Source organism: Aspergillus brasiliensis (assembly GCF_001889945.1).
Source record: "Aspergillus brasiliensis CBS 101740 unplaced genomic scaffold ASPBRscaffold_14, whole genome shotgun sequence".
NCBI classification, from domain to species: domain Eukaryota; kingdom Fungi; phylum Ascomycota; class Eurotiomycetes; order Eurotiales; family Aspergillaceae; genus Aspergillus; species Aspergillus brasiliensis.
In genome coordinates this window covers 487,296-511,047 of record NW_027137455.1, presented here as the reverse complement: position 1 = coordinate 511,047, position 23,752 = coordinate 487,296, and the positions used below count along the sequence as shown (strand labels likewise).

Here is a 23,752-nt window from a genome sequence, read left to right as displayed (position 1 = left end):
CTTTTTATATTGTTCATTCCACAAGCGACCCTGGTTGGCGCACGCGCATCCTTTTCTCGTTCCATGGAACAGCGGCACACATACACAACTTTCATTTTTTTTTTTCCTTTATTCGGGTTACAGCGATGCCTGATAGACTTTTTGGATATGCTTGGGTTGCGCGATAGCGGGCATTTACTAGACGCTACATTTCATTTTACTATTTTGGGAAGACTCATTTGGGTCCGTGAGACTCCAGCGATGCACAGGCGTTAGAGGGTTATATTTGGCACATTAGTTGTGATAGAAATTGAAGAACTGAAGACCCAGATTGATGCAACCTAGCACTGGGAAGATACAGGCCTACGATGCTCATTTCCAATGACTCCAAGTATCATTACTCAACCCATCTATATGTCAATCTATATGTCATAACACCATTACATCCACAACGACTGATCTAACCACTAAAAAGCAAGACAATAATCACCAATCACAGGACTCCGCCAACAGGGCAGCCAACTCCTCCAAATACTTCTTATCCTCCTCATCGAACCCATCCGGCTCGGCACAATCAACATCGATAATCGCAACAGTCTGCCCACATAAATCAATCAGCCACCGATCTCCTTCTACACATACAACAGGAATGATACTCACCTCCCCCTTACTCAGAATCGGCACAACAATCTCACTCCGACTACTCGCGTCGCAAGCAATATGACCCGGGAAGTTCAACACATCCGGCACAACGACCGTTTCGCGCTTCTCCGCCGCCGTTCCGCACACGCCCCGTCCGAAGCGAATCTCCTGGCATGCTGGACGGCCCTGGAACGGACCGAGGAGGAGGACGGGCTTCTTGTTATCATTGCTGCTGTCTTCGGAAGCGGCGGGGGTTGCGCCGAGGACGGGGAATTTGTCCTGACGGATGTAGAAACCGGCCCAGTTGACGGAGGAAGAGGGGGCGGGGAGAGCGGCGTAGGCGTGCCAGAGGAGAGAGGCGACGTTGGAGAAGTTACTGTGTTTGGTTAAAGAGGTGTTAGGTTTGGTGTCTGCTTTGGGGGGAAGTAGGCGCGATAGTTGGGAGAGGAGGGGAGGGGGGATGGTTTTACCTGACCTGTTGGTGGTGAGAGGAGTGATCAGTTAGCGAGTGTATTGGATTGTAGACAGCGGATATAGGGTAGGGATAGTATAGCGTACCCAATTGCGCTGGCCGTATACCAGACCCTGAGCCTGCTCTAGGACCTGAGTGTAGACTTCGGATTTGGAGCCATTGCCGGCGCCGAAGTAGGATGAGTCTGCGTGAGGCTGGTGGGGTGTTAGTAGACATTCATGATTCGGAGAATGCAGTGGACAAGCAAGGTAAGAGAAGTTGTGGAACCATACCATTGTGGTATATATCGTGCTCGACTTCGGTAAAGCGATGAAGCGATTGAGAATGAATGGGTGGATGGATCTGCGACGATGACGCGAAAGGATAAGAGAAAAATCAAAGTGGGGTGGCTGCGGGGGAATTCAATTCAGTTTCCGTCCAATCCTCCGCACGAGTTTCTGCGATCGCCATTTGCCGTCCCTTCATCGCCATCCGCGATTTATCCCCGTTCGATAAGAAACAACATTAACCTCCATCATTAATAATGAATACATAACAGACATAGTAGATATACTATAACCCCAGTCATAACTACTGGACCCTTTTCTTGGCTGCAGTGGAGCTGTCTTCGCATGGACTTGCTATATTGGTGCAGATCCGATAAGAGCTGCCTGCCACTTGACTAGCTTCATTAGCAGCAAACTATAACTTACTTGGATCCCTCTCTGCCTTTCTCTCCACTATGGGTCCCATACTGGTTCAATTGGTCTTCCATCATGTATCCTCTCATTGCAGCTGCTTCATTGCTTATTGTACCAGCCTACGCTAGGGATATCGTCTTCCCTCCCGTTGCTGCGGTCCATAATCCTTCCTCCCAGCAGTATCCTCTCGCTCATGAAGATACCATCGACATCGTCACCGGTAGCCAATTCTCGGGTCTAACAACATTCGCCAACCTACCTTACCTCAATTGCTTCGTGGATGATGAGTCCACCCTCAACAACTATGACATTGCCTTCCTCGGCGCCCCATTCGACACGGTTAGCCATTTCTCCCCTCTCACCTTGTCATCGATCGCATCTAACAGGCACCACATGTAGGGAGTCACAGCTCGTCCCGGAGCTCGATTCGGCCCCAAGGGTATTCGACTCGGCTCTCGTCGGCTAGGCGGATGGAGTATCTACACCGGAGAAAACCCGTTCGCCAGCTGGGCGAAGCTCGTTGACTGCGGCGATGCCCCGTTGACCTGGTTGGATAATACCGTGGCGTTGAAGCAGCTTGATATGGCGCACAAGGTATGCAGAATACTATTCCCGGCTGTGTGGTCATTGAATAACGAAGGAGGATATATAGGTCATCTCGTCCCGTCGTGCGAATGCCACGCATCTCAGCCAAGTCCCACGTATCATCACCCTCGGTGGAGATCATACCACGACCTTGTCTGCTCTGCGGTCGACGTATGAGAACTGGGGCCCGGTTTCTGTAATTCATTTTGACAGTCATATCGGTATGCCCATTCCATAACCAGATACATATACAGCGATACTCACGAGAGCTTTCTACTAGATACATGGGATCCCAAAGTACTAGGTACGCTGTCTAACCCCATCTTCACAAATATATCCCACTAATAGATATTCTATACAGGCGGTGGAGTCTCTCACTATGCGTATGCATATCGTCCCCGAACAACCCAACTCGCATCATACTAATACTTATCCGACTACAGCGGCGTCAACCACGGCACATTCCTCCACCTCGCCCACGAAGAGGTAAATAACCACTCCTTTCCTCCCCATCTTAAAAACAACAGACTAAACTAGGTATAGGGCCTAATCCGGAACACCTCCATCCACGTCGGAATCCGCGCCCCCGTGGTCCGACCAAAAGGCGACATCCGCAACGACCTCCGCTGCGGCTTCGAGATCATCACCGCCCGTGACCTCGACCGTCTCGGGGTCTCCGGTCTCGTCGAAGAGATCAAATCCCGCGTCGGAGACAGTAGAGTCTATATATCGGTTGATATTGATGTGCTGGATCCGGCTTATGCACCTGGTATGTTCAGTATCCAATCTGAGTAGTTCCATTCATCTTCCTGTGATGATGAAGTATGTATAAGCGCGGAGAGGCTAATGAATGATTGTATAATAGCAACCGGCACTGCGGAACCGGGTGGATTTACTACGCGCGAACTTTTGACGATTCTTGATGCGTTGCGTGGGATGCCTGTGATCGGGGCAGACGTGGTGGAGGTAGCTCCGATTTATGATACGGCCGGGGAGACAACTACGCTTGCGGCGGCGGAGGTGGCTAATTCGTTGTTGGCGTTGATGGTTGCGAGGCCGGTGGGGGATGATGAGTAATGCTTACTGTCTTTCAGGAGTAGTTAGTTAGTTGATATTTGTTGTAGTTTGTAACGTATGAATTGCGTTTGATGTTCATTTGACATTACATGTACATGGATGGGTATAGTACGCGCATGGTTTTATGCACATATGTTACATACACGAGGAATTATGCCAGAGGATTCTCATTTCCTCTTCTCCATCTCAGTTTCTGTCTCCTCGTTCGAATCCACTACCTTCCCCTCTGTAACCCTGCTGCCACTTCCGTCCCACGCCTCTGGGCCTGTGAAATGCTTTCGCCCCGTCACCACCCATGTCGCCACGCTGATCACTGCAATCACTCCAATCGCAGCACTGGTGTAATTCATCGAATCCTTCGTCACCGGGTACGACTCCGGGAAGTTGAACGTGATGGACGCGAAGAGCAGGAACAGCAGCCCAAGCACGTTCAGACTAATGGACATCGAGGTGGGAAGAGCGAATGGGCCCGTGAGGGTACGTCGGTGGTTGGTCACGTAGCCTAGAAGGCGACTTCCAAGGGCCATAGCATAGGATAGATCTTATCTTCCGTTAGCACTGTGTTTGCTCCAACTTTATAGGAGGGTGGAGGAAGCTTAATGGGGAGACCTACAAAATCCCTCAGTCGAAATGGCAATAACAGTCTCGAAGCCCGTTGAGGTGCCAAAGTCAATGGCATCCAGTGCGAGCTGGACTACTAGGGTGAGCAGGACCGCATTGATGGGAACTTGGCGCTTTTTGTCGACTTTGGCGAGAAACTGGCTGAACGGGAGACCGTTGTCGCGGGCAAAGGCGTAGACACAGCGGGAGCCCTCCGCAAGGATGTTGTTCCCCGCGACAATGACAATGACAGCAATCATGCTGGCCAGGAAGCAGGCGGCCACTTTGCTACCAGTAGAGTCGTAAAAGATCTGGATGACGGGTACTCCGGTAGCGGAGTTCTGAGTGGTGGCAATATCACCGATACAGAAGCAGAGCACTAAAAGGAATGCAAAACCGGTAATGGCACCGAGGACAACGGACAGTATGATGGCTTGCGGTGCTTGTTTGGAGGCTGATTTCATCTCCTCGGTCATGTGTGAGGGAGCGTCGTAGCAGCACATACCGAAGCAGGCTTGTAGGATACCTACAATGGCAGCCATGGCCTTGTCCCAGCCAGTGAAGTTCTGAAACTCGACAAAGACAAAAGATGCAGACTGCTTATGATCATTCATGGCGAGCAGCACGATGATCGTGATGAAGAAAGCGGTAATGTTCCAGATGAGAATAAATCGAGCGAGCCGGTTGAGCAGATGAGGGCCCCAAATGTTGATAGCAGCAGCGAGGAGGGCGACGAGGTAGGCTACCAAGACGGTTTGCCAACGCTGGATCTCGTAGGATGGGAAGACGAGATTCGCCATTCCGAGTACGAACTGTGCGGCAATGGAGTTGTTGGTTGCGCCCATTGCAAGTAGTCCTAGTCGTTCTCTGGTAAGCTTGGCTCTGCGCGAGTGGGAATATTGTTGTTGGAGCCATACCAATGAGCATGAACCATCCAGTTACGTATGATAATTGGCGGGAGATTTTGGGGGGAGCCAAGGCAGCCACCCACGAGTATTGACCTCCAGCCACTGGATACATCGAACACATTTCGGCCATGGGAATGGCGACGGCTAGAGTGAGAAGGCTGACACCGATGAAACTAAAAACCATAACCGGGGGACCGCCCGATGTGACTCCAACAATAAAGACACCGCTTAATGCGGTCCATCTTGGGACGGGTTAACATAATAGACTCCAGATCTCCATGGGATTGACTTACGAGGTGACGACGCTGAAACTGAACCCGATCATACCCAGGAGACCAAATGATCGTTTGAGCTCTATGCTGAATTAGCAGATTTTCACAGACCCAATTCGTCTGACATACCCTGCTCGTAGCCCAGATGCTCCAGCCGAACATCCTCTCCTGTTGTGGAAGGGCCCACAGGCTGGATCTCATCTTCTGATATCGCCATTATGAGGACCAGAATCGTGAATACAAAGACACGTCTACAATTGAGCTCATCGCGGCAGCCGCCGCCGGTAGCAGGTATTTATTGCCATGCTAGATGAGGGGGATGGGCGTCTCGGACCATGAGCGATAGGGTCATAGATGCATTCTGCAGCCTTGGAGAACCGGGGAAGCGATAGCCGGGGTAGCGATAAGATAAGCCGACAGAGCGAGCATTGCCAGATCGAGAAGGTCTGCGCGATGGCCGGTGGAGCCACTTTCGTCCAGACGAAGCTGGGGAGACCACACACGAGACAGAGACAGCAGCGGTCTCCAATCATGTCAATTTGTCATAAGCCATCCCGGGATGATAAGCTTATCAAAGGCAACCTGGATAATGAGCTGTGAGTAATAAGGATTTGTGCCGTGGGGAGTTTCGGAATGTCATTTGTGGCAATTGGAGGATGTAGTTTGACGTTGAAGTTAGTTGGAGGTGGAGATGTTGATGAAGAAAAGGGAAGGAGGACGAGAAAGGGACATGTGACTCTTCAGCCTCATCCTCTCTTTCGTTTGTCTTGCTCTCCTCTTTGTCTTTTGCTATTCTCCATTATGCCCTTCTCTTCCCATGCCTCCAGACATGTCCTTTTACAAGTCCATGACTCAAGCCATTGGAGGTTAGTGATCAATTGACCAAGACCTATTGTCACGATTGTTGAGTTAATCAAGTACCCAGGTATAATGTGAAGGCAGACTCATGATTGATTTTAAATGTCCATTGTCCATTTATGAACTGAATCAGGGCTCCTCTCAGATTATATATCTGGGTCAGCACAGGAACTTAAAGCATTGAACTTGATACTCGCATCTGACAGATCAACGACGCGTCACTCGGCGGCCACGAAATTCAGATACACACCTGCAGCCGATCAATCGTACCCTATACGAAATACGCAGTATACGGCGGAAAATATGTCAATATAAAAAGGCCGCGGCATCTCCCTTGGTCCCCTGACCCCACACAACCCGCCGAATACGCAAATACGACAAACGGTCCGGTCGGATGCCCACTGCACCCGAACAACAGTATACGGACCGTTACGCCCTTGCCTATACGCACCCACAGAGCGGCCCTGGAGGCGAAACGGCTACCTGCATTCCAGGGGTCAGATCATGCGGATATGGCCGTCAAGGCCCAGACTATAAAGGGCATGGATGCCCCCTGACCGTTACCGACGGGAGCATCAAACCCAGAGCCCAACACTCACTCACCATGTCCATCGACCTTACTGGAAAAACCTGCCTCGTTACCGGTGGTGCCGGTGGCCTAGGCAAAGCCATTGCCACCCGGTTCTTCGCCGCCGGAGCCAACGTGGTCATCTGCGACGTCAACGAGGAGCGACTCCGTCAGACATCACTGGATCTTGCCGGGCCCACCGGCGATGCAAGACTCAAGGTCCTTAAGACAGACATCACCTCTGCGACAGAGGTGCAGACCCTCTTCGACGAGATCGTTGCGCAATTCCAGAAGCTCGATATTCTCATCAACAACGCCGGAATCATGGATCAATTTCATGCTGTCGGTGATCTGGATGAGAAACTGTGGGAGAAGGTCATCGCTGTGAACCTGACTGCGCCATTCCTGTTGAGCAAACTGGCTGTCCGGAATATGCTTGCTCAGGAGGTGGTCAATGGCAGTATTGTCAACATCGTCTCCATCGCTGGAAAGGCGGGTTTCATGGCGGGTATGTCTTTTGCCGATTGACTTCTATAAGTTGTCTGGGTAGATTGACTGACAAGTACAGGTGCCGCGTATACCGCTAGCAAGCACGGCCTTGTCGGCTTGACCAAGAACACAGCTTCGTACTACGGCAACAAGGGGATCCGATGCAATGCGCTGATGATGGGTGGCATGGAGACGAACATCACAGACGCGTTCACGTCCAACATCAATCTGGAAGGAAAGGACAAGGCGGTTGCTCTCATGACTGCTGCTGCGGCACCGATGTGCGACATCAATCGCGTGGCTGAGCTGTGTCTGTCTATCTCATGTGGTCCTGGGGCGGAGATCATCAACGGGACATGTATCCCTATCGATCACGGAATGTCGGGTGTGTTGGGTTGAGTTCATACCCATTTGACTGTATATTCTCTCTTCAATGTAAATACTTTACACATTTCACTTCCTTCCACTTATCCCCTTCTCCACCACACTGAAACTCCGATCAAACATCTAAAACTCCCCCGGCTTCCCCTTCATCAAGGGCTCCAAATCACTTCCCACCAGCGATACGAGATATTCGTCAGTCGGTTGCATCCCAGAGCGAGGCTCTGAGGAAACACATCGATCACATCTCTGGGTTCCTAGCAGCCCGGGTTACACTCACAACTGAATACATCGATAGCTGGTCGACTACATCGTGAGCGTATGGGGTCGGTAAATTTCCGAATACTTGTAGAGTCACGGGAAGCACACGAATTGACGAGATGGGTGTTTTTTACAGGACAGCCGGGGTCCCCAGACCAAGAAATAAGGATATAAGGGACGGAATCTAGACTTCAATCGCAGGGAGTTTCTAAGTTTGAGGTGCTACATTGTCTACTTGGAGTGGTAAAGCGGGATAATACGTTATCTCGCCTGTTATGTGGGCGAGTCGAAAGTACATTGATTATCTTGTCTTGTTTCTGATGTTGTAATTCTCAGCAAGTGCGTAAGGGAAAGAAGAATGTTCACTAGGGAAACGGATTGGTAGTCTATCGAAGTGCCTCGAAGTCCTGAATCCGTAGGGGGAGGTCGTTACCAGCCGAGTGACAAGCGGCCTGCATCCAATCATGTGTTGTTCCAAAGCAGAGGTCCCTCACAAGCACAATCCTTGGACTGGGCAGGTGTATGTGGAATCCTAAACTATAGTCATCCTGAGCCTGGATCACACACTATGCTATATAGTGAACGCAGTATCCCATGCATCAGTCCCGATATGCCACGGAAGTTCTCCGAGCCGCGTTACTGTAAGCCAGTAGTCAAAACTAGCATGGTATACGGGGGCCTCTTGTGTCCTTCGCTAAAGAGAAGGGAAAATATTCATTGTCGTCTTCAACATGCCGTTGTTTTTGCCGCGCTCACTAATCAAGCTTGGAGCACGCACGAAGCGGTAATTTTCAGCATTGACCGAGGCTATGCAGTCAGCTCTAGACGGTCCATTCACCTCAATGAAAGATCATCTAGTTTAGAAAAGTGATCATCTTCTGTTCACAGAGCATTTACTCTTGCACGGACGTATAATGTCTGGTCATCAACGCCGCACATCGTTTGGTTGGCTGCGGCCCCATCGAGCTATACTTATCTGAGCGCCAAAGCATCCGACTCCAAGCGCAGTCTGTTCGAGTCATGAATATCGAGTCTGTGATTTGAGGGTTGATTGGCTAGAGATAGGTGGCATGGGAAACCGACGCTACCCTCACTCAAAATCAGGGCAGCCGCAACATGTTGATTCGTGAATTAGAGTGGAATGCTTACAGGCGATATGGTGTCAGGTGTCCTGTAAAGTGTGGCTGTTAGTTGACGTGCTCTTATTTAGGTTCTGACTGTTAGCATCCAGGCCAAGTCTTCCACATCATGTCCAGGCCTTGCCTGGGGGCTATACATGGCCGGTCCGTATTCGAATGAGTCAACGAGGCTTTCTGCCAACCCACTCAATGGGATATATAATATCCCATCCTATAAAGTAATGATAAATGGCTCATGCGCGATGACCGGAAGTTCCAGATCCCGCTTGGGACAGACGCATTACCAGGCTGCATACGCACAGACTCGGCCCTGGCAGCTCTCATGAAAGCTTCTGCATTTACTGTTGGATGTCGCTATGTTGGAGTGTATGCTAGTGTCTGAGGTATGTTCCCAGCCATAGATCCAGACCACGCTCAGAGACGGGGATGGACTTGGTACCGACGGCTGTTCGTCCCAAGTCACACCCGCATCATTTGCCCACGACGTTAGGACACCGCCAGGTGTTTCAGTTGCAGAAGGACCAGCTTCCTCTTTCAGACCCTTGACGTCAAAGCTGGCCAATAACCAAGTCCAGACATGACTTTAATATCGAGAGATGGGAGGGGGCGACCGTAGCACGGGATCCGTTGTCTTGGACGCGCACTTCGCCCAGCATAGCCTCCATCCAAGCTCGAAGCCGAATCCAAGAAAGGCAAGAGAAGTGAGGAGGGGAAGGTGTGACGAGCAACGAGTGACAGAGTAGGTAGTCAGCCCTGCAGGGGTTTTTCCAGTCACAGTGGATGGTGGGGTTGGTGGTTGATTGATTCAGCCATTTGTGACGCGTGATTGATCTGCATCCCAGTCACCACCACCAGTCTGTAACAAAATATGTAGCTGGCTCCCAGGCGACGGACGAATCAGCTGGAGTCGATCTACCGGGGGTCAACGTTGCGTCTGACGAAGCCTGTCCTCCAGGACGGCGGCCAAATATCTTTCGTCAGGACATCCTGGTGTAAGATCTATGTTGGTGCCTGCGCCATGGATCGAGGGTTTATCCGGCAGGGCGGGTCAACGAGGCTTCACGGACCAGACACAAAAGCATACGGCAACAGGGTTTATTTGGCAGGCTGTAAAGGAAAGATTGGGCAGTAAGTGTTATTTTGTGAAGCAAATGGAACCCACATAAGTTGTATCTCCAAGGCGCTTTGCCATCCCCAGGAACACCGCTTTTGCCACCCTGGGAATCCACTTCCAGCCAACTTCATTGGATACTAAACCGGCGGATATCACAAAGCAAAAAGGTCAATGCAAAGCAGACACAAATCCGTTGTGGCCAGGCAGATCCGGTCATAGACCCAGACGAGTCGCTGGTGAAATTCTGGGGCGGGGCATCTGGGAGAGCGAGCGAGTGTGATGGAGGGGAGACTAGAGGAAGTCGTCTGATCGCTCAGCACAGCGTGGATGACGCTCTCGCCCTCTCACATTCTTCGTGATGGTTTTTTTCAGCCATGTTGGATGGCACTAAATCGAGAAGTGTTGATGCTAAATGGTGTGGTGGGTAGACCATCCTAGACCGTCCTATCTAGACCATCTTCCTTTCCTCTATTCTTGTGGCCTGGACCGATCGAAGGGGGTTGACTGGAAGGATGAAAAAAGTTCCCAGCCTAGTTGCTGCTCTCCGCAGTTCGAAGGGGGGAATGGCCAGGGCGCTCTGTGACACCGGCAGCTGCAGATCGACTGTGCGTAGAGAGTCGTTTGGGTCTGGGGTTACAACGCGCTAACTAACTAGTTAGTTACTGAATGAATGACTCGCAGCAATATTCTTCTCGTCCTGCTAGCAGCAGTTAGTCCCTGATAGCGTGTTGATAGTGTCGCCATCCCCTCCAGACCGAGAGCCAGTCCCCGTTCAGGAATCATCCTCCCATCAGCTTCGGCCAGAGAAGACCGGGCAACCATGGACGGACTCACTTGGGGAGGGGACCGTCTCGCTCGGATTCCGTCCAAGCCCAGGCGATCCTGGCTTTGGCCATTATCCTCTCGCGGATTGTTATAGTACGGCGAGGTGCTCTGACTCTATTGTGTCTTGCGATGGTAGCCGGCTGGGTCACCCGAGTTTCCCGCGTGTGGTTACAACAGGTTTCATCGGCTGAACAGGGGTATCAGGCGGAGGAACTGCTGCTGAGGGAGTCTGGAGAGTGAATATAAACAACCACGGAGTCCATGCCAGAGGAGAGACTATCTGGTGGTCGTCCTTTTTATATGTCGTACAAACAACATCCTTTGTCCGAATTTATCTGCTTATTATTTCTCCGAATTTACGGAGTTACTACAAGTTACTACTTCAGCTTTTTCCGCCTTTCTTTTTCTTTTTCTTTATCTGTTCTGAGCCCGGTTGACAGGTGACTGGCATCTTTCACTTCTCCAACGGGGTGGTCACTCATAGTCCAACGAGCAACTATTTCTCCCTTGATCCTGTTGCATGAGAAGCACCAAGGAACGATTCCTTTCATCCCTCCTTCTGGATTCCAAGCGGGTGTGCCAAGGACTTCCTGTCTGAACCATCCACTCGCTGGTATTTACCTGCCTTGGAACTCCTGCGTCTATCCAGATAACCTTTGAACGTGACCTGTCTTTTTCATGGTTCTGCCATCTTGTATCTGCATTGTTGCCTTGCCTTCTTTGGCTAGTGTCCATTCCTCGTTTGCTTCGTTTTCTATCCTCCCTCGGCGTGACCGCTTCGCTTCCACTGGCCGGTAATATTCTGCGTCACAGACTCCGGACTAGCCCCGATCACGACTAGTGCCCGTCGGTTCCTCAGGAACCAATCACCCCTCCTTCCCGTCGTGGAATACGACAATCGACCGACGTGGATTGTCTGTGCGGCCTATAGATAATAGAATAGATGGTGAATGGGTGTGGTGACTGGTGAGACAGCGGCTACCTCAATGTGAGTGGATGGATTTCACCTGCTTTTGTTTTGCCTCCCCAGTTTTATCCCCCTCAGATCGACCCTCTCTTACTTTATGGCACCTTTCTCTTACTACGCATTTCTTTTTCTTCCTTCCTTCTTCCCAGTTTGTTGCAGCGGAGTGGAGTGGAACCCGGATGGGCGGTAACCATACCGTACCGTACCGTGGGAGCTCCGCTTTTGCCCCTCTCTCCAGGCCTTGGATCCCGCGTCTCCCGCCATGACGCCATGGGTTCGGCTTGTGTTTGTGACGGTTTTGAGTTTCTTTCCCCGCAAGCTGACGATCAAATTAGAATTTCTTAGTCTGGAGGAAGGCAGAAGGTGAAAAAGAAATTAAAAACAAAAAATAATAACAGGATCTTTGGATCGCGGTACACTAGAGTTCGAAGTGAAACAGAAGAGAAAAAAGAGGAAAGAAAAGAACAGGGGAGGAAATAAAGTGAGGCAGACCAAAAGAGAGAGTTGCATGATTTCCCCCTGAGTCATAGTATCACTGCGACGGCGGCATCCGCGGAGGGTACGTATCCTGAAGAGAAGAGCAAGTGTCACTGTCAGGGAGAAGACATCCGGGGACGACCGGGGGTGCCTGGATTGGCGTCGTCCCATCCGGCTGATCCACTTACGGTGCGGACTAGTCAGTCGGTACTGGGGAAAGAGAGCAAGAGACAAAGCAAAAAGAAAGAAGAAGAAAGAAATAAGAAAAAGGGAACCCCCGTCAATGGCTACCTCTCCACCTTCTTCTTCTCCGTCCGCCTCATTCTCCTCGCCTTCCCTGTATCCCTCTTCGCACAGTTCCTGTCACTCTCCGCCATTGCTCAGCAGTAAGTAACTGTCTCCCTCCCTCTCTTCCGCTTCAATCAGTTCATCTTCCCCTCCATCAAAACTTCCATCCAATTATTCCCCTCTGCCTTCTCCACTCCTCTCGGGCAGATCTCACCCTCTCCTCCTCCCAACGTCAACTGCCTGATTGGCCCCTCTGCATTCTTCTTACTTTTCAGTTCTTCTTCGCCTGGTTGAACTCTTGCTTTGCTGTTGCGGTTTCAGTTATTGGCACTGATCCATAGAACCTGATCCCCACCTGACACGTGTGGCATCTGGCTCTGCACATTCCCAAGGATTCTTGCTGATCGCGTGCTTCCACCAGCCAATCTTTCTTCCTCCTCCTGGTCGCCTTCCTATCGGCCGTCGAGCTTCTGTGCCCGAGACCAGTTAGAAAGTCTCATTGCCAGACACGGCCACCCCACCCGAGTCTCGTTGTCCTCGCTCCAGGAGTTGACCGCAACCTCTTCTACATATAATCCGCCCTCTCCCACCTCGTCGAGCTCAGACACGACAGACTCTCTCGAGACCCTCACTCTCACCCAGTCAACCTCCCGGCCTATCCCCATCCCCAAGCCGTCTCCCACCCTCCGCGATAAAGACTTCCCCGTCACCCCTCTCACAGGGCGTTTTGATAAAGGCTACTATTTTGCCCACCGTGACCAGACCCCCGAGGGGCAGCGAGAAAGGGAACACCACCGCAAGACCAGTCGATCTGGTCATCGCCCTCATCGTTCCTCCTCGTCCAGAATGCGTTCGGACAGCTCAACTTTCTACCCGCCCACCATCTCTCCCACCATGTCTGCAGCTGGCCGTCCCTCCTCCCCGCAGCCCTCTCGCTCGCAGGGCCAAAATACCTCCAAGTCAATGCCTGCCTTCCACCTAGGAAGCCTGCCACGATTCCATCCTGCAGTCTATCAGTCTCCCAGCAGCCCTCAAGCCCAGCCTTCTTCACCACGCCAGCCTCGACAGCACGGGTATCGCACGTCCTCTGGCTCCCGTGATGGCATGTGGCAGTATCGCGAGTTTGTGGAAGGGGCTGCCCTGCCCAAGACTCCTGGAGCTTTATCGCCGGGTCCATCTGCTCCGCGACTAGACCCTCTTCGCAGTCCTGGCCCGGTAACCCCGCTGGCCCTCGAAGAGGCAAGTGGTTATCTTGCCTCGGGACCATCTAGCTCCTCCGACTTCTCCTCTCGAGACCACTCTGGGCCGGCCCCGGATCTGGTGGACAGGCTAATTGCTCGAGAGACCGAAAGGAACCGACAGAAAGCTAGTATGAAAACCCTCAAGGGTTTCTAGGGCTCTCGTGGATACATCCACCGCGGCAACTGCCCTCTAGCGAATGGTTGTTAGCAGCTCCAGCATTAGTTATGCACTAGGGCATGACTCAGACCTCGGACTTCGGACTCCGGGTCACATCGAGTGCTATCGGTGGCCTGCAGGACAGCATCGATTGAGTGCTTAACGCCTGATATGATTCCACTCTCTTTCGAGGACTTACCTTCGTGTCAACTTGCTTTTCTCCTTTTCCATAAAACCATTACTATGTATTATGAAATCATGCAACTATACCCCACAGCCGATCCGTGGACTCCCCCGGATTTGTATTTCCTTTCCTGTTATGCTATTATTTGCCACCCCCCTGGGGTTGACACTCCCTTGTTTCCAGAATTGTGTTTGCAGCTTTAACTTCTCACAACACTGTGTTATTTCGGGCATTGTAACATCAAGGGTTGAACAGAAACAGCCTGTCATCCTTGAGGTGGGACTGGAATGTGACGTTTCGCTCAGTTGGTTATATACTTTATAAAAGAAAGCGACTGTTAGTATAGAAAACGTGAGGGATGATTCATTGCTAGTTGCGAAATCGGCAATGAGCTAGGTTCGATCAAACCACAAGAAAGACAATAGAACTCACAGTTGACGATGTCGCACCTGTCGACTACTAACTTATTGCTAATGTAGTAGGTGTTGGATATCTAGACTAGTGACTATCTGCTAGACTACATACTCCGTACTAGTAATGATTTTGCGCAACGTGAGTGGCTCCCCCAAGCCTTTTGCCCCCCGATCGGCTGGCCATCCGGTCGGAGCTGGGCTGCTGCTCCCCGAACTGCCGGAGTTTGCGGGGCGCATCTGCTGCTCTGCCTGTTCAACTTCTCCCCCGTCTTTCGCCTTTTCCTCCGCTAGGTTATCTTCTCTCTTATGACTGCGTCCATGCCTTGAGAACGATCCCTCTCATCTCTAGTTATTATCCAAAAGTCGTGGCTCTCAGCCATCCATGGACCGCTCGTGCGCTCGTTAATTCCGCCCATTGCTTTGTCCGATAGCGGACCCCGACAGACCACGACGAATTTTTGATCCTCGGTCAAACGAAGCCGAGTGCCAATTCGCACTCCCACACAGCCTGGAACAGAGGGGACGACATACCGGCTTCTGCGACACACAAGCACTGCACCGTCGACCATGTCGTCGACGACCGCACCGCTGCTGACCCCTACGACATCGGGAATCCCAGAGCAGCGCTCTTCCGGGAACATGGCCGAGGCCGATACACCAACGAACACGCCGCCGAAACCCCAAAGCTCGAAGCATGACTATAAAGGCTTTGTAGCAGGAGTTTTTTCGGGAATTGCCAAACTGAGTGGTATGTTCTAGCCAGCGCCGCGCATAGCCTGCCAGCGTTTATTTTGGAAGTGATCTTTGCTAACAATTTCTGATCCATAGTTGGCCATCCGTACGTGAACGATGCCCCTTCGCACCTTGTCCCTGTTCCCTCCCTCGCTATGGACTACTCTTAATTATAACACACGTTGACCACGGACGGACTTCGCAGATTCGACACAATCAAAGTGCGCTTACAAACGAGCCATGAAGGGCATTTCCGGGGTCCACTGGACTGCGTGCTACAAACAGTCCGCAAAGAGGGTGTCAGCGGGTTCTATAAGGGAGCTACTCCACCGCTGGTCGGTTGGATGGTCATGGACTCTGTGTGAGTAGTCTTGCCTGGTGGACAGACAAATGTCACAGAGTCGGGAGAACTGATCAGTCAAACACAGCATGCTCGGTTCTTTAACTTTCTATCGCCGACTGTTACTCGAGAACGTGTTTTCAAAACCCGAGATTCGCGCAAAAATGCCATTCACCGGCAAGCAGACGGATCTTCGCACGCTCCCTAGCTTCGGTCATGGCATTGCGGGCATCATGGCTGGAACAACAGTCAGTTTCATTGCCGCACCAGTGGAGCATGTCAAGGCGCGTCTTCAGATCCAGTACTCTGCAGATAAATCCAAGCGCCTGTATAGTGGACCTATAGATTGCGTTCGCAAGATGGTAAGCAATCCAGACCCTCAAAGCGTCAGACCTTGTTGGCTGACTCTGTATTTGTAGCTCCGCACACACGGCATTGCCGGATTATATCGGGGACTCTGCGCGACCATGCTATTTCGGTCATTCTTTTTCTTCTGGTGGGGTTCCTACGACATCCTGACCCGGATGATGAAGGAGAAAACCAGCATGTCGGCCCCTACCATCAACTTCTGGGCCGGGGGGATTTCCGCGCAAATCTTCTGGATCACGTCGTATCCGTCCGATGTGGTGAAGCAGCGCCTCATGACGGACCCGATGGGAGGCGCACTCAACGACGGGCAGCGTCGGTTCCAGGGGTGGAAGGATGCTGCGGTGGCGGTCTATCGGGAGCGAGGGTTTAGAGGGTACTGGCGAGGGTTTGTGCCATGCTTCTTACGAGCATTCCCGGCGAATGCCATGGCTTTGGTTGCATTTGAAGGTGTGATGCGGTGGCTGCCGTGAGGTTGAAGCTACCCGAACGATTAAGATGAACGGGGAGACCAATAGGTCCCGAAAAAGCTACGTTGTAATGTGATAGACGATAGAAATAGAACGGATTCTCCAGCCAACCCATAGAGCGGGCGCGATCGTGGCGCGTCTCACAGCAGGGATACATCAATCTGGACTGGTGCGACGGCCGCATGCGGCGATGCTCTCGCTCAATGCAGCCACTGCTGCACCTTCCACTACTTTGTGCGATCCATGGAACAAAAAGTCGAATGTCTCGTCCTCGAAGGAACCAAGTTTGACCGAACCAGATCGTTGATAAGAGACCGCAGGATGTTGTGGTAAGCAGGAGAGAGAGACAAGAGACAAAAGTGCAGAAGTGAGCGACGAGAGTTCGGGCTCCGCGTGTTCTTTTTCCGGCCAGCTTCAATCCTGCCATGGTTCCATCCCGTCATCTCCAAGCCTCCTTCCTCATCCTCTCCTCGTTCGCCTCAAACCTCCTCGTCTTACTCTTCATTCCATCCTCTGTCTCTTCCGCTATGTCCGGGGCCCGGATCATCCCCTTCCTGATTGCTGGCTAAAGAGCTCTCTCGACATCTCGCCGGGCCAGATTGAATTCCGCGGCCGCCTTATCCACCGCGCAGCTCGATCACCATCACCACCAACTCGACTGCGAACCTCTTCCACCTTCTCCCTCCATCAGCACACGGCTACGATGGCCGTCGCACGCTCGATGCGTCGCACAAGTCCCATTACGGTCTTCCTGGCTGCCCTGCTAGCTTTCGGATTCCTTTGCTTCCTGCTCTCCCCTTCCTCTTCCGCCGCCGCCGCCGCTCCTGTCACCGATTCCTCCTCGCAGCTACGACGAGATGATGCCGCCGAACATCCCCTGTCTCCTCCGACGAAACCCTTCCTCAAATCTCAAGTCGTCCGCGAAGATGGCCAGAAAGCACCTCCGCCTGTGATGAACTACAACCTCAACGAGCTCAGCAGCACCAGCGAATCCATAAAGAAAGGGGAGCGGGTGTTGATTTTGACTCCCTTGGCTCGCTTCTACCAAGAATTCTGGGATAATGTAGTGAAATTGAGCTACCCGCATGAGCTGATCTCAATTGGATTCATCGTCCCCAAAACCAAGGACGGCAATGCCGCGGTCACCGCGCTGGAGCAGGCAATCAGCGAGACTCAGTCGGGCCCGATTGACAGCCGCTTCGCCAGCATCAGCATCCTTCGCCAGGACTTCGACCCGCCCATTCAATCGCAGGACGAGAAAGAGCGCCACAAAATGTCCAACCAGAAAGCGCGTCGCGAGTCCATGAGTCGCGCCCGCAATAGTCTCCTCTTCACCACCCTCGGTCCCAGTACCTCCTGGGTGCTCTGGCTCGACTCCGACATCGTCGAGACCCCAGCGACCCTGATCCAAGACCTGACCGCTCACGACCGACCCGTGATCGTTCCAAACTGCTTCCAGCGGTACTATAACAAGGATACCAAGAAGATGGATGTCCGCCCTTACGACTTCAATTCGTGGATCGACAGTTCGACCGCCCAACAGCTTGCGGAGATGATGGGACCAGATGAGATCCTCCTCGAGGGATACGCTGAGATGCCCACCTACCGCACCCTCATGGCCTACATGGCAAATACCGGGTCACCCCGTCCTAGCCGCGAAATCGAACTCGACGGGGTCGGCGGAACCGCACTCCTGGTCAAAGCGGATGTGCATCGTGACGGCGCCATGTTTCCCGCTTTCCCATTCTATCACCTCGTCGAGACGGAGGGATTCGCCAAGATGGCGAAGCGACTGGGATATTCCATTTACGGCTTGCCTGATTACTTTGTACGTTCTCCCTTCCTTCCTTCCTTTCCCTAGTACACATACTAGCAAACCCCCCTCCATCCTCCAATGGATAGAGCTCACTAACACCATCAACCACAGGTGTATCACTATAACGAGTGATTCAATAGATTCCACTTACGAGACGAGCTCACATGATGAAGCGAAACACTGAACAATAGATCAAAACGAAGAATGTTTTTTTGCTTTGCTTTACTTTGCTTTAATTAGACAATCCTAGTTGACGATACACATCTACTACTCCTACTTCTACTGACTTCTATATTTACTTTGGGGGAGTCATCATGTTTACGTCCGCGCGCTGGGCGCTTTAGTGGTTTTGATGTTCTGGTCGAAGGTAGTAGCTGTCCTATAATAACCACTACTACTGATATACTATACTATACTATATATATAGTTACTAGGTTTTTGATGTTCATTTGCTAGTATACACTGCACTCAACTTTTGTGCTATATACGTAGTACTTAGTAACTTTAGTATTGTCAATGAGGAAGCGTAGGTCTGATCTGGCGACATACAGTATACTCTAGAAAGTGGTATGGTACCAGTAACGTAAAACTTCAGTAGTATTAGAACTGTCTACGCCGGGACGAAGTCCACACATCATTATTTACTACTAAGATAACCGAGTCTATGTCCATATTGCCGTATCGTCTTTTCAAACTACGTACTTTTCATCATCGTCAGTCGGACTATTGTGTCGTGGTTTACTCAATCCCAGGAGATGCTATTACGACCGTTAGCAACTAAGTCTATTCCGGGCAAAGCAATGGGGAGATGGCGATTGAGGGAGGGGGGGGAAGAGAGAGAACATACCCAAGCATTATACCCGCTCCAACCATAACAGCCAAGAACTGCACAATCGTCTTCTTAATCTCCACGCGCTTATCCTTGCCCGTTTCCAATAACTCTGGGATAACGGAGACTGTTCCCACGTAGAGGAATGTCCCCGCTGTAAAGGGGAGAAGCATATCACCCCAGGTGAGACTTGTTCCGAGGAGGCCGGATGGCGCGTGCTCGGCAATTGTGGAGGTGGCAGTAGTGGAGCTATTCCCGCCTAGCTCTTGGACGGCGATTCCGATGAAAGTGCCGAGGAAGGCGCCAATGGCTGTGACGAACTGCGCGCCCATGGCTTTGCGCTTCGAGAAGCCGGATTGAATGAGGAGGGCGAAGTCGCCGACTTCGTGGGGGATTTCGTGGAAGAAGACGGCGACGGTGGTGGTTGCGCCGATGGTGGGGGAGGCGTAGAAGGAGGAGGACATGGCGAGACCGTCGGTGATGTTGTGGGTGAAATCGGCGATGAGATTGAGATAGCCGCCGAGTTTGACGCTAGGGCTGATTTCCTTCTCGTCGTCGTTGTCGGTGGGTTGGGAAGCGGTTATGCTGGTTGCGGGCTTGCGCTGTTTGAGGTCGGCGGAGGGTTGCGGGGAGGCGCCGGTGGTGGTGCCAGTGGGTTTGTTGTCATCGTTGGCGCTATCAGTGTGGGCGTGGGCATGGGAGTGATCGTGTCCGGCTCCTCCAGTGGCGATGCGTAGGGTTTTGTCCATTGCGACGAAGGTGAAGAAGCCCACCATGATTCCGAGGCCCAGGAGGAGGTTGCGGTTCGGCTCGACCATCACGAAGCGGACATGGTCTGGGGAGTCTTCGCCGAGGAAGATCTCGGGGAGCAAGTGGAAGATAGTATCGCCTAGAAGACCGCCGACTGCGAATGCGACCATGACGGACAGAGAGGAGGGATCGATGTTTGGAGGGCATAGGGCCAGGAGGAAGTCTAGTGCGGGGGACATGGTTATGATTGTTGCAGGTTATGATGCGAGAAGACACATACTGGGTGGGCCGGAGATGTAGATCGTTGCCAGGATAGAATTTACTGCAGGGCTTCCGGGGAAGAGGACAGAGAAGATTTTGGAAGTCAAGCTGGCCGTCTCGGGGGCTGCGGCGCGCTTATGCTCGTTGAGGGATTCGACGAGGGGGCAGTTCTAAATGGCATTAGTGGGGTTATGTTGGAAGACTTGTGAAATAAGAAGTGACTATGTGTTGTAAAGACACAGCATTATGAAGTCACTGGGTGCCAGCATACCTGTAGCTCCTCCTCGATTTGTCCCACAGACATATCTCCCACCGAGATAGCATCGTGCGCAATAGCTAGTGCGGAGAAGAGAACCAGACCAGCAACGAGCGCAAGGCCCATGCGCCGAGCTGGGGCCAGAAGAGAGGGTGCCATAGTAACAATTGATCAATTGTAGGCTCCCCCAGGAAAAAGTAGAAGAGGAATTGAAGAAGAAACGAGCGGGGAGAGGGTGACAGTGAGATAAATATGATGCGCCGTTGTCGGATCTCTCAATGCCGGCGTGATTTGTTATCGCCGTATCGGGACCCTGCAGCAAACACGCCAAGCCCCTATCAATGCAAACATGCAAACTCGATAAGATCCCGTTTTCTTTCGCCGCAATTTTTTGAGCTTCAATTCCGGTCCCTCGACTGCATCACCCCACTTTTTCATATTATAACCCCGTATCTTGCGCCATGGTTAACATCAGACAAGCTAAGAAGAAGAGATCTTCTTTGCCCAAGGCCAAGGCCAAGAGAGCCGGTCTTCTCAAGAGCGGCAAGAAGAAGATCAATGTCTTGGGAAATGCTATCATTGCGGAGAACTGGTACGTCTATGATCGGACACAATAAATCGGGGAGACAAATCATCTATAGACTATATACTAATACTTTCCTTTGGATAGGGATCGCAAGCAAACCCTCACTCAAAACTACCGCCGTCTGGGTCTCGTCCACCGCCTCAATGCCCCCTCCGGTGGTTCTCAGAAGCGCGCAACCGCGGACGGTATTCAAGGAGAGCCCGAAGATTCGTTGTACATCAAGAGCAGTACTGAGGCGCTCGCCAAGCAAACTGCCACAAGTGATATCAAGGTCGAGCGTGATCCCGAGACTGGCAAGATTCTGCGTGTGATTCGCGGTGCGGCCGACGAAGAGGTCGAAATCGCCGGACGCAAGGTCAAGCGCAACAACCCGCTCAACGACCCATTGAACGAGCTGTCGAATAACGAGATTGTCACACAACCCCGCCCAAATGCTTCCGGAACTGCTGTTGTTGAGCAACTCGAGCGTCAGGCTGAGCAGGAGGGAGTGACCGTCAGGGCCAAGAAGCCGCGCCATCAGAGCAAGAGAGAGGAAGAGTGGGTGACGAGATTGATCGAGAAGCACGGAGACAACTACTCGGCTATGGCTCGTGACCGGAGATTGAACCCGATGCAGCAGACGGAAGGCGACTTGAAACGGAGGATTCGCAAGTTCCAGCAGCAGCAGAACCGGTCATGATTGGGATTTGAATTGATGCATTTCTATCGGCGAGTATGGCGTTTATGACAGGGCTGATTTGGGATAAAAAGTTGCTTGTGACTGGATTGTTGGATCACACGTCCGATCTGTCTCTGCTTTTGCGGTTATACCATCTTTATAGACTACATCTGTGCATATCTGGCACAGATCGCAAATGCTAATACACTTGATTTGGTCATCCACAACTTTCTGTGCTTGTTTATGAACATTATATCCACTATTTGTGCTACCACGTGAACTCGAGCACAAGCAGCGTGAGCCCTCTCCATGCCCATTCACCGTACCACATACAACACAAGGCGCGAAGCTATCCACAGACGCGTCGAAGACGCCTGGCGCGTTCATATAGAAACATACAGATCAAAACTATGTAGACTTTTCATATCTCTGCCCCTCATCTTCCCCTTGTTTCCCTCATTCTCCTCTACTTCCCTCAATTTCCTCTATCGCAGAAAGTTGCAACATCTCGAAACCGAGATTAGGATCACCGCCATGACTCCAAACTTCCTTGCCCTAACTGCCATGCTGGCGTTCTTGCTCACTGCTGCAGCGCAGATTGCATAGTCTGCCTACCCTCTCCCTATAGTATATCCTATAAGGAACAATATATCTAACCAAAGGGAAACATGACAACAGTGACCCCAAATCCAACACTCTCTACTGCTCCAAGCCAGGTAGAAGTTATTGCGCCTCCGGCTCCCTTGAGGGCCCGCTCGTCTTCGCCTGTGCAGTTCAGCATAGTGTGGTGATTAGATCGTGCAACATCTTGTACGCTGAGCCTATCACATTCACACCTGATAAACAAGCGAGATACTTATACTGATGATACATATAGTTTGAAGGATATTCTCCCCGTCGGCTATGAGGGAAAAGCAACCTGTACTTACCCGCCTCTCCCATCCCCAACCTCACAATTTATATATACTACAAGATGAACCCGTACTAAACAAAAAGCAGGCTACGAAACCAACCCCCACGCCGGCGACGCGCTCTGCGCCTTCAACGGAACCGGATACAAACTCATTAACACGCTCCGAGATGCTGTTCCTATCTCTGTTCCGGAGACTATCCTCTGCAGTTACGAAGACGAAGACGCAATTCGCAACCATACTCTGGGTAATCCCTATATTGCAGATGCAGATGCAGAGTACCCTACCATCGTGTACGTCGATGGTGAAGGCATTAATAAGCAGAAAGAAGGAAGTAGTGATTCTCACCTCACTCCGGGAGAAGATGCAGCAGCAGCAGCAGCAGTCCCGAGCCCTTCGGTCCCCGTTCCTCCTCCTCTTCTGCCGGGTACTCCTTTGCGAAAGACTCCGTCTGCATTTGGATCATCAATGCCCACGCAGAGTTCAATGGTGAGGAAGGATTCCACCTTCTCTTCTTCGTCTGTATCTGCGGCTATCCAGAAGGAGAAGCAGAATGAGAATGAGAATGAGAATGAGAATGAGAGAAGAGCTACGCGTGAACATGAACGTGTGTGTTCTGATCCGTGGAGATTACCGTCTTTCGTCTATTCTGTTCAGGAGGTTGGTCCTACTTCTTCTACTACTATATCTTCTCCTTACGCTGGAGGAAGTACTACCGCTGGTAATGGTCGTCGTCGACCTTGGTCAACTTATACTTCGACGATCTGGGCCAGTCGAAGTGCAAGGGTTGCGGAAGAGACTGTCACGGTCACTGTGACTGAAAGCGGCACTGCGACCTCTACGGGAGTGTGGGACGATGAATTTGAGAAAGAATCTACTAAGTCTACCGCGGTCAGGACAAGTGACGAGAGTCAGACCTCTCAGAGTGCCTCGGAAATGAAGGGCCCTTCAGACGGAGGAATGGCTTTTCAGGATTTGGCGGTGCTCTGGGTTTTATTCGTTGTTGTTGCGTACATTTATGGTTGAGGGGGAGTCACGGCTCATGAAATGGATATGGGTCATTGACGATTGATGGTGGTTGTTTCTTTTTTCTTTGATGAGAAGTGAATCTCGTGATTCATGCTTCCGCTTAAGCGTCGGAGTTGCAGGAGTTGTATTTGAATATGGATAGCGGATGCTAATTGGGGGAGAAGTTCTGCC

At 51.6% G+C, this 23,752-nt stretch overlaps 10 protein-coding genes across 10 annotated transcripts; 7 read left to right on the top strand and 3 right to left on the bottom strand.

Moving 5' to 3' along the window:
- Positions 1–465: 465 nt before the first annotated feature.
- On the bottom strand, positions 466–1,368 carry ASPBRDRAFT_33807 (GAF domain-containing protein; the record flags this gene model as incomplete). The annotated part of the gene is made up of 5 exons (XM_067623160.1): positions 466–576; positions 640–997; positions 1,092–1,096; positions 1,180–1,287; positions 1,366–1,368. 5 exons carry the CDS (start codon positions 1,366–1,368, stop codon positions 466–468), a joined length of 585 nt encoding a protein of 194 aa, XP_067475213.1.
- Positions 1,369–1,731: 363 nt separating this feature from the next.
- On the top strand, positions 1,732–3,733 carry ASPBRDRAFT_329328 (agmatinase). The gene is made up of 8 exons (XM_067623063.1): positions 1,732–2,112; positions 2,173–2,367; positions 2,426–2,579; positions 2,639–2,662; positions 2,720–2,741; positions 2,802–2,844; positions 2,902–3,127; positions 3,224–3,733. Exons 1-8 carry the CDS (start codon positions 1,849–1,851, stop codon positions 3,433–3,435), a joined length of 1,140 nt encoding a protein of 379 aa, XP_067475212.1. The 5' UTR covers positions 1,732–1,848; the 3' UTR covers positions 3,436–3,733.
- Positions 3,603–5,432, bottom strand: ASPBRDRAFT_185757 (putative GABA permease; the record flags this gene model as incomplete). The annotated part of the gene is made up of 5 exons (XM_067620051.1): positions 3,603–3,976; positions 4,049–4,891; positions 4,953–5,185; positions 5,237–5,297; positions 5,345–5,432. 5 exons carry the CDS (start codon positions 5,430–5,432, stop codon positions 3,603–3,605), a joined length of 1,599 nt encoding a protein of 532 aa, XP_067475211.1.
- Positions 5,433–6,677: 1,245 nt separating this feature from the next.
- ASPBRDRAFT_134678 (SDR family NAD(P)-dependent oxidoreductase) lies at positions 6,678–7,529 on the top strand (the record flags this gene model as incomplete). Its single annotated transcript, XM_067618635.1, has 2 exons — positions 6,678–7,149; positions 7,210–7,529. 2 exons carry the CDS (start codon positions 6,678–6,680, stop codon positions 7,527–7,529), a joined length of 792 nt encoding a protein of 263 aa, XP_067475210.1.
- Positions 7,530–8,236: 707 nt separating this feature from the next.
- ASPBRDRAFT_58541 (uncharacterized protein) lies at positions 8,237–11,277 on the top strand (the record flags this gene model as incomplete). Its single annotated transcript, XM_067627915.1, has 9 exons — positions 8,237–8,296; positions 8,739–8,803; positions 9,131–9,287; positions 9,786–9,958; positions 10,110–10,192; positions 10,233–10,380; positions 10,597–10,657; positions 10,761–10,873; positions 11,109–11,277. 9 exons carry the CDS (start codon positions 8,237–8,239, stop codon positions 11,275–11,277), a joined length of 1,029 nt encoding a protein of 342 aa, XP_067475209.1.
- Positions 11,278–13,026: 1,749 nt separating this feature from the next.
- ASPBRDRAFT_134900 (uncharacterized protein) lies at positions 13,027–13,977 on the top strand (the record flags this gene model as incomplete). The annotated part of the gene is made up of 1 exon (XM_067618657.1): positions 13,027–13,977. A coding segment is annotated over one exon (951 nt), but the record flags the coding sequence as incomplete, so codon positions are not given.
- An 876-nt stretch (positions 13,978–14,853) lies between these two features.
- Positions 14,854–18,762, top strand: ASPBRDRAFT_68674 (mannosyltransferase complex subunit MNN9). Its single transcript, XM_067629004.1, has 7 exons — positions 14,854–15,325; positions 15,406–15,415; positions 15,515–15,670; positions 15,738–16,011; positions 16,069–16,465; positions 16,806–18,313; positions 18,413–18,762. The coding sequence occupies exons 1-7, from the start codon at positions 15,145–15,147 to the stop codon at positions 18,431–18,433; spliced, it is 2,547 nt and encodes an 848-aa protein (XP_067475207.1). The 5' UTR covers positions 14,854–15,144; the 3' UTR covers positions 18,434–18,762.
- A 112-nt stretch (positions 18,763–18,874) lies between these two features.
- Positions 18,875–20,637, bottom strand: ASPBRDRAFT_47474 (Zn(2+) transporter YKE4). Its single transcript, XM_067625861.1, has 4 exons — positions 20,413–20,637; positions 20,161–20,311; positions 19,149–20,103; positions 18,875–19,059 (listed from the first exon to the last, which is right to left on the bottom strand). Exons 1-4 carry the CDS (start codon positions 20,554–20,556, stop codon positions 19,044–19,046), a joined length of 1,266 nt encoding a protein of 421 aa, XP_067475206.1. The 5' UTR covers positions 20,557–20,637; the 3' UTR covers positions 18,875–19,043.
- A 171-nt stretch (positions 20,638–20,808) lies between these two features.
- Positions 20,809–22,053, top strand: ASPBRDRAFT_210379 (nucleolar protein 16). The gene is made up of 2 exons (XM_067621901.1): positions 20,809–20,989; positions 21,068–22,053. Exons 1-2 carry the CDS (start codon positions 20,859–20,861, stop codon positions 21,660–21,662), a joined length of 726 nt encoding a protein of 241 aa, XP_067475205.1. The 5' UTR covers positions 20,809–20,858; the 3' UTR covers positions 21,663–22,053.
- Positions 22,054–22,305: 252 nt separating this feature from the next.
- Positions 22,306–23,706, top strand: ASPBRDRAFT_660455 (uncharacterized protein; the record flags this gene model as incomplete). Its single annotated transcript, XM_067628640.1, has 3 exons — positions 22,306–22,451; positions 22,519–22,562; positions 22,641–23,706. Coding segments are annotated over 3 exons (1,128 nt in total), but the record flags the coding sequence as incomplete, so codon positions are not given.
- Between the last annotated feature and the right edge of the window lie 46 nt (positions 23,707–23,752).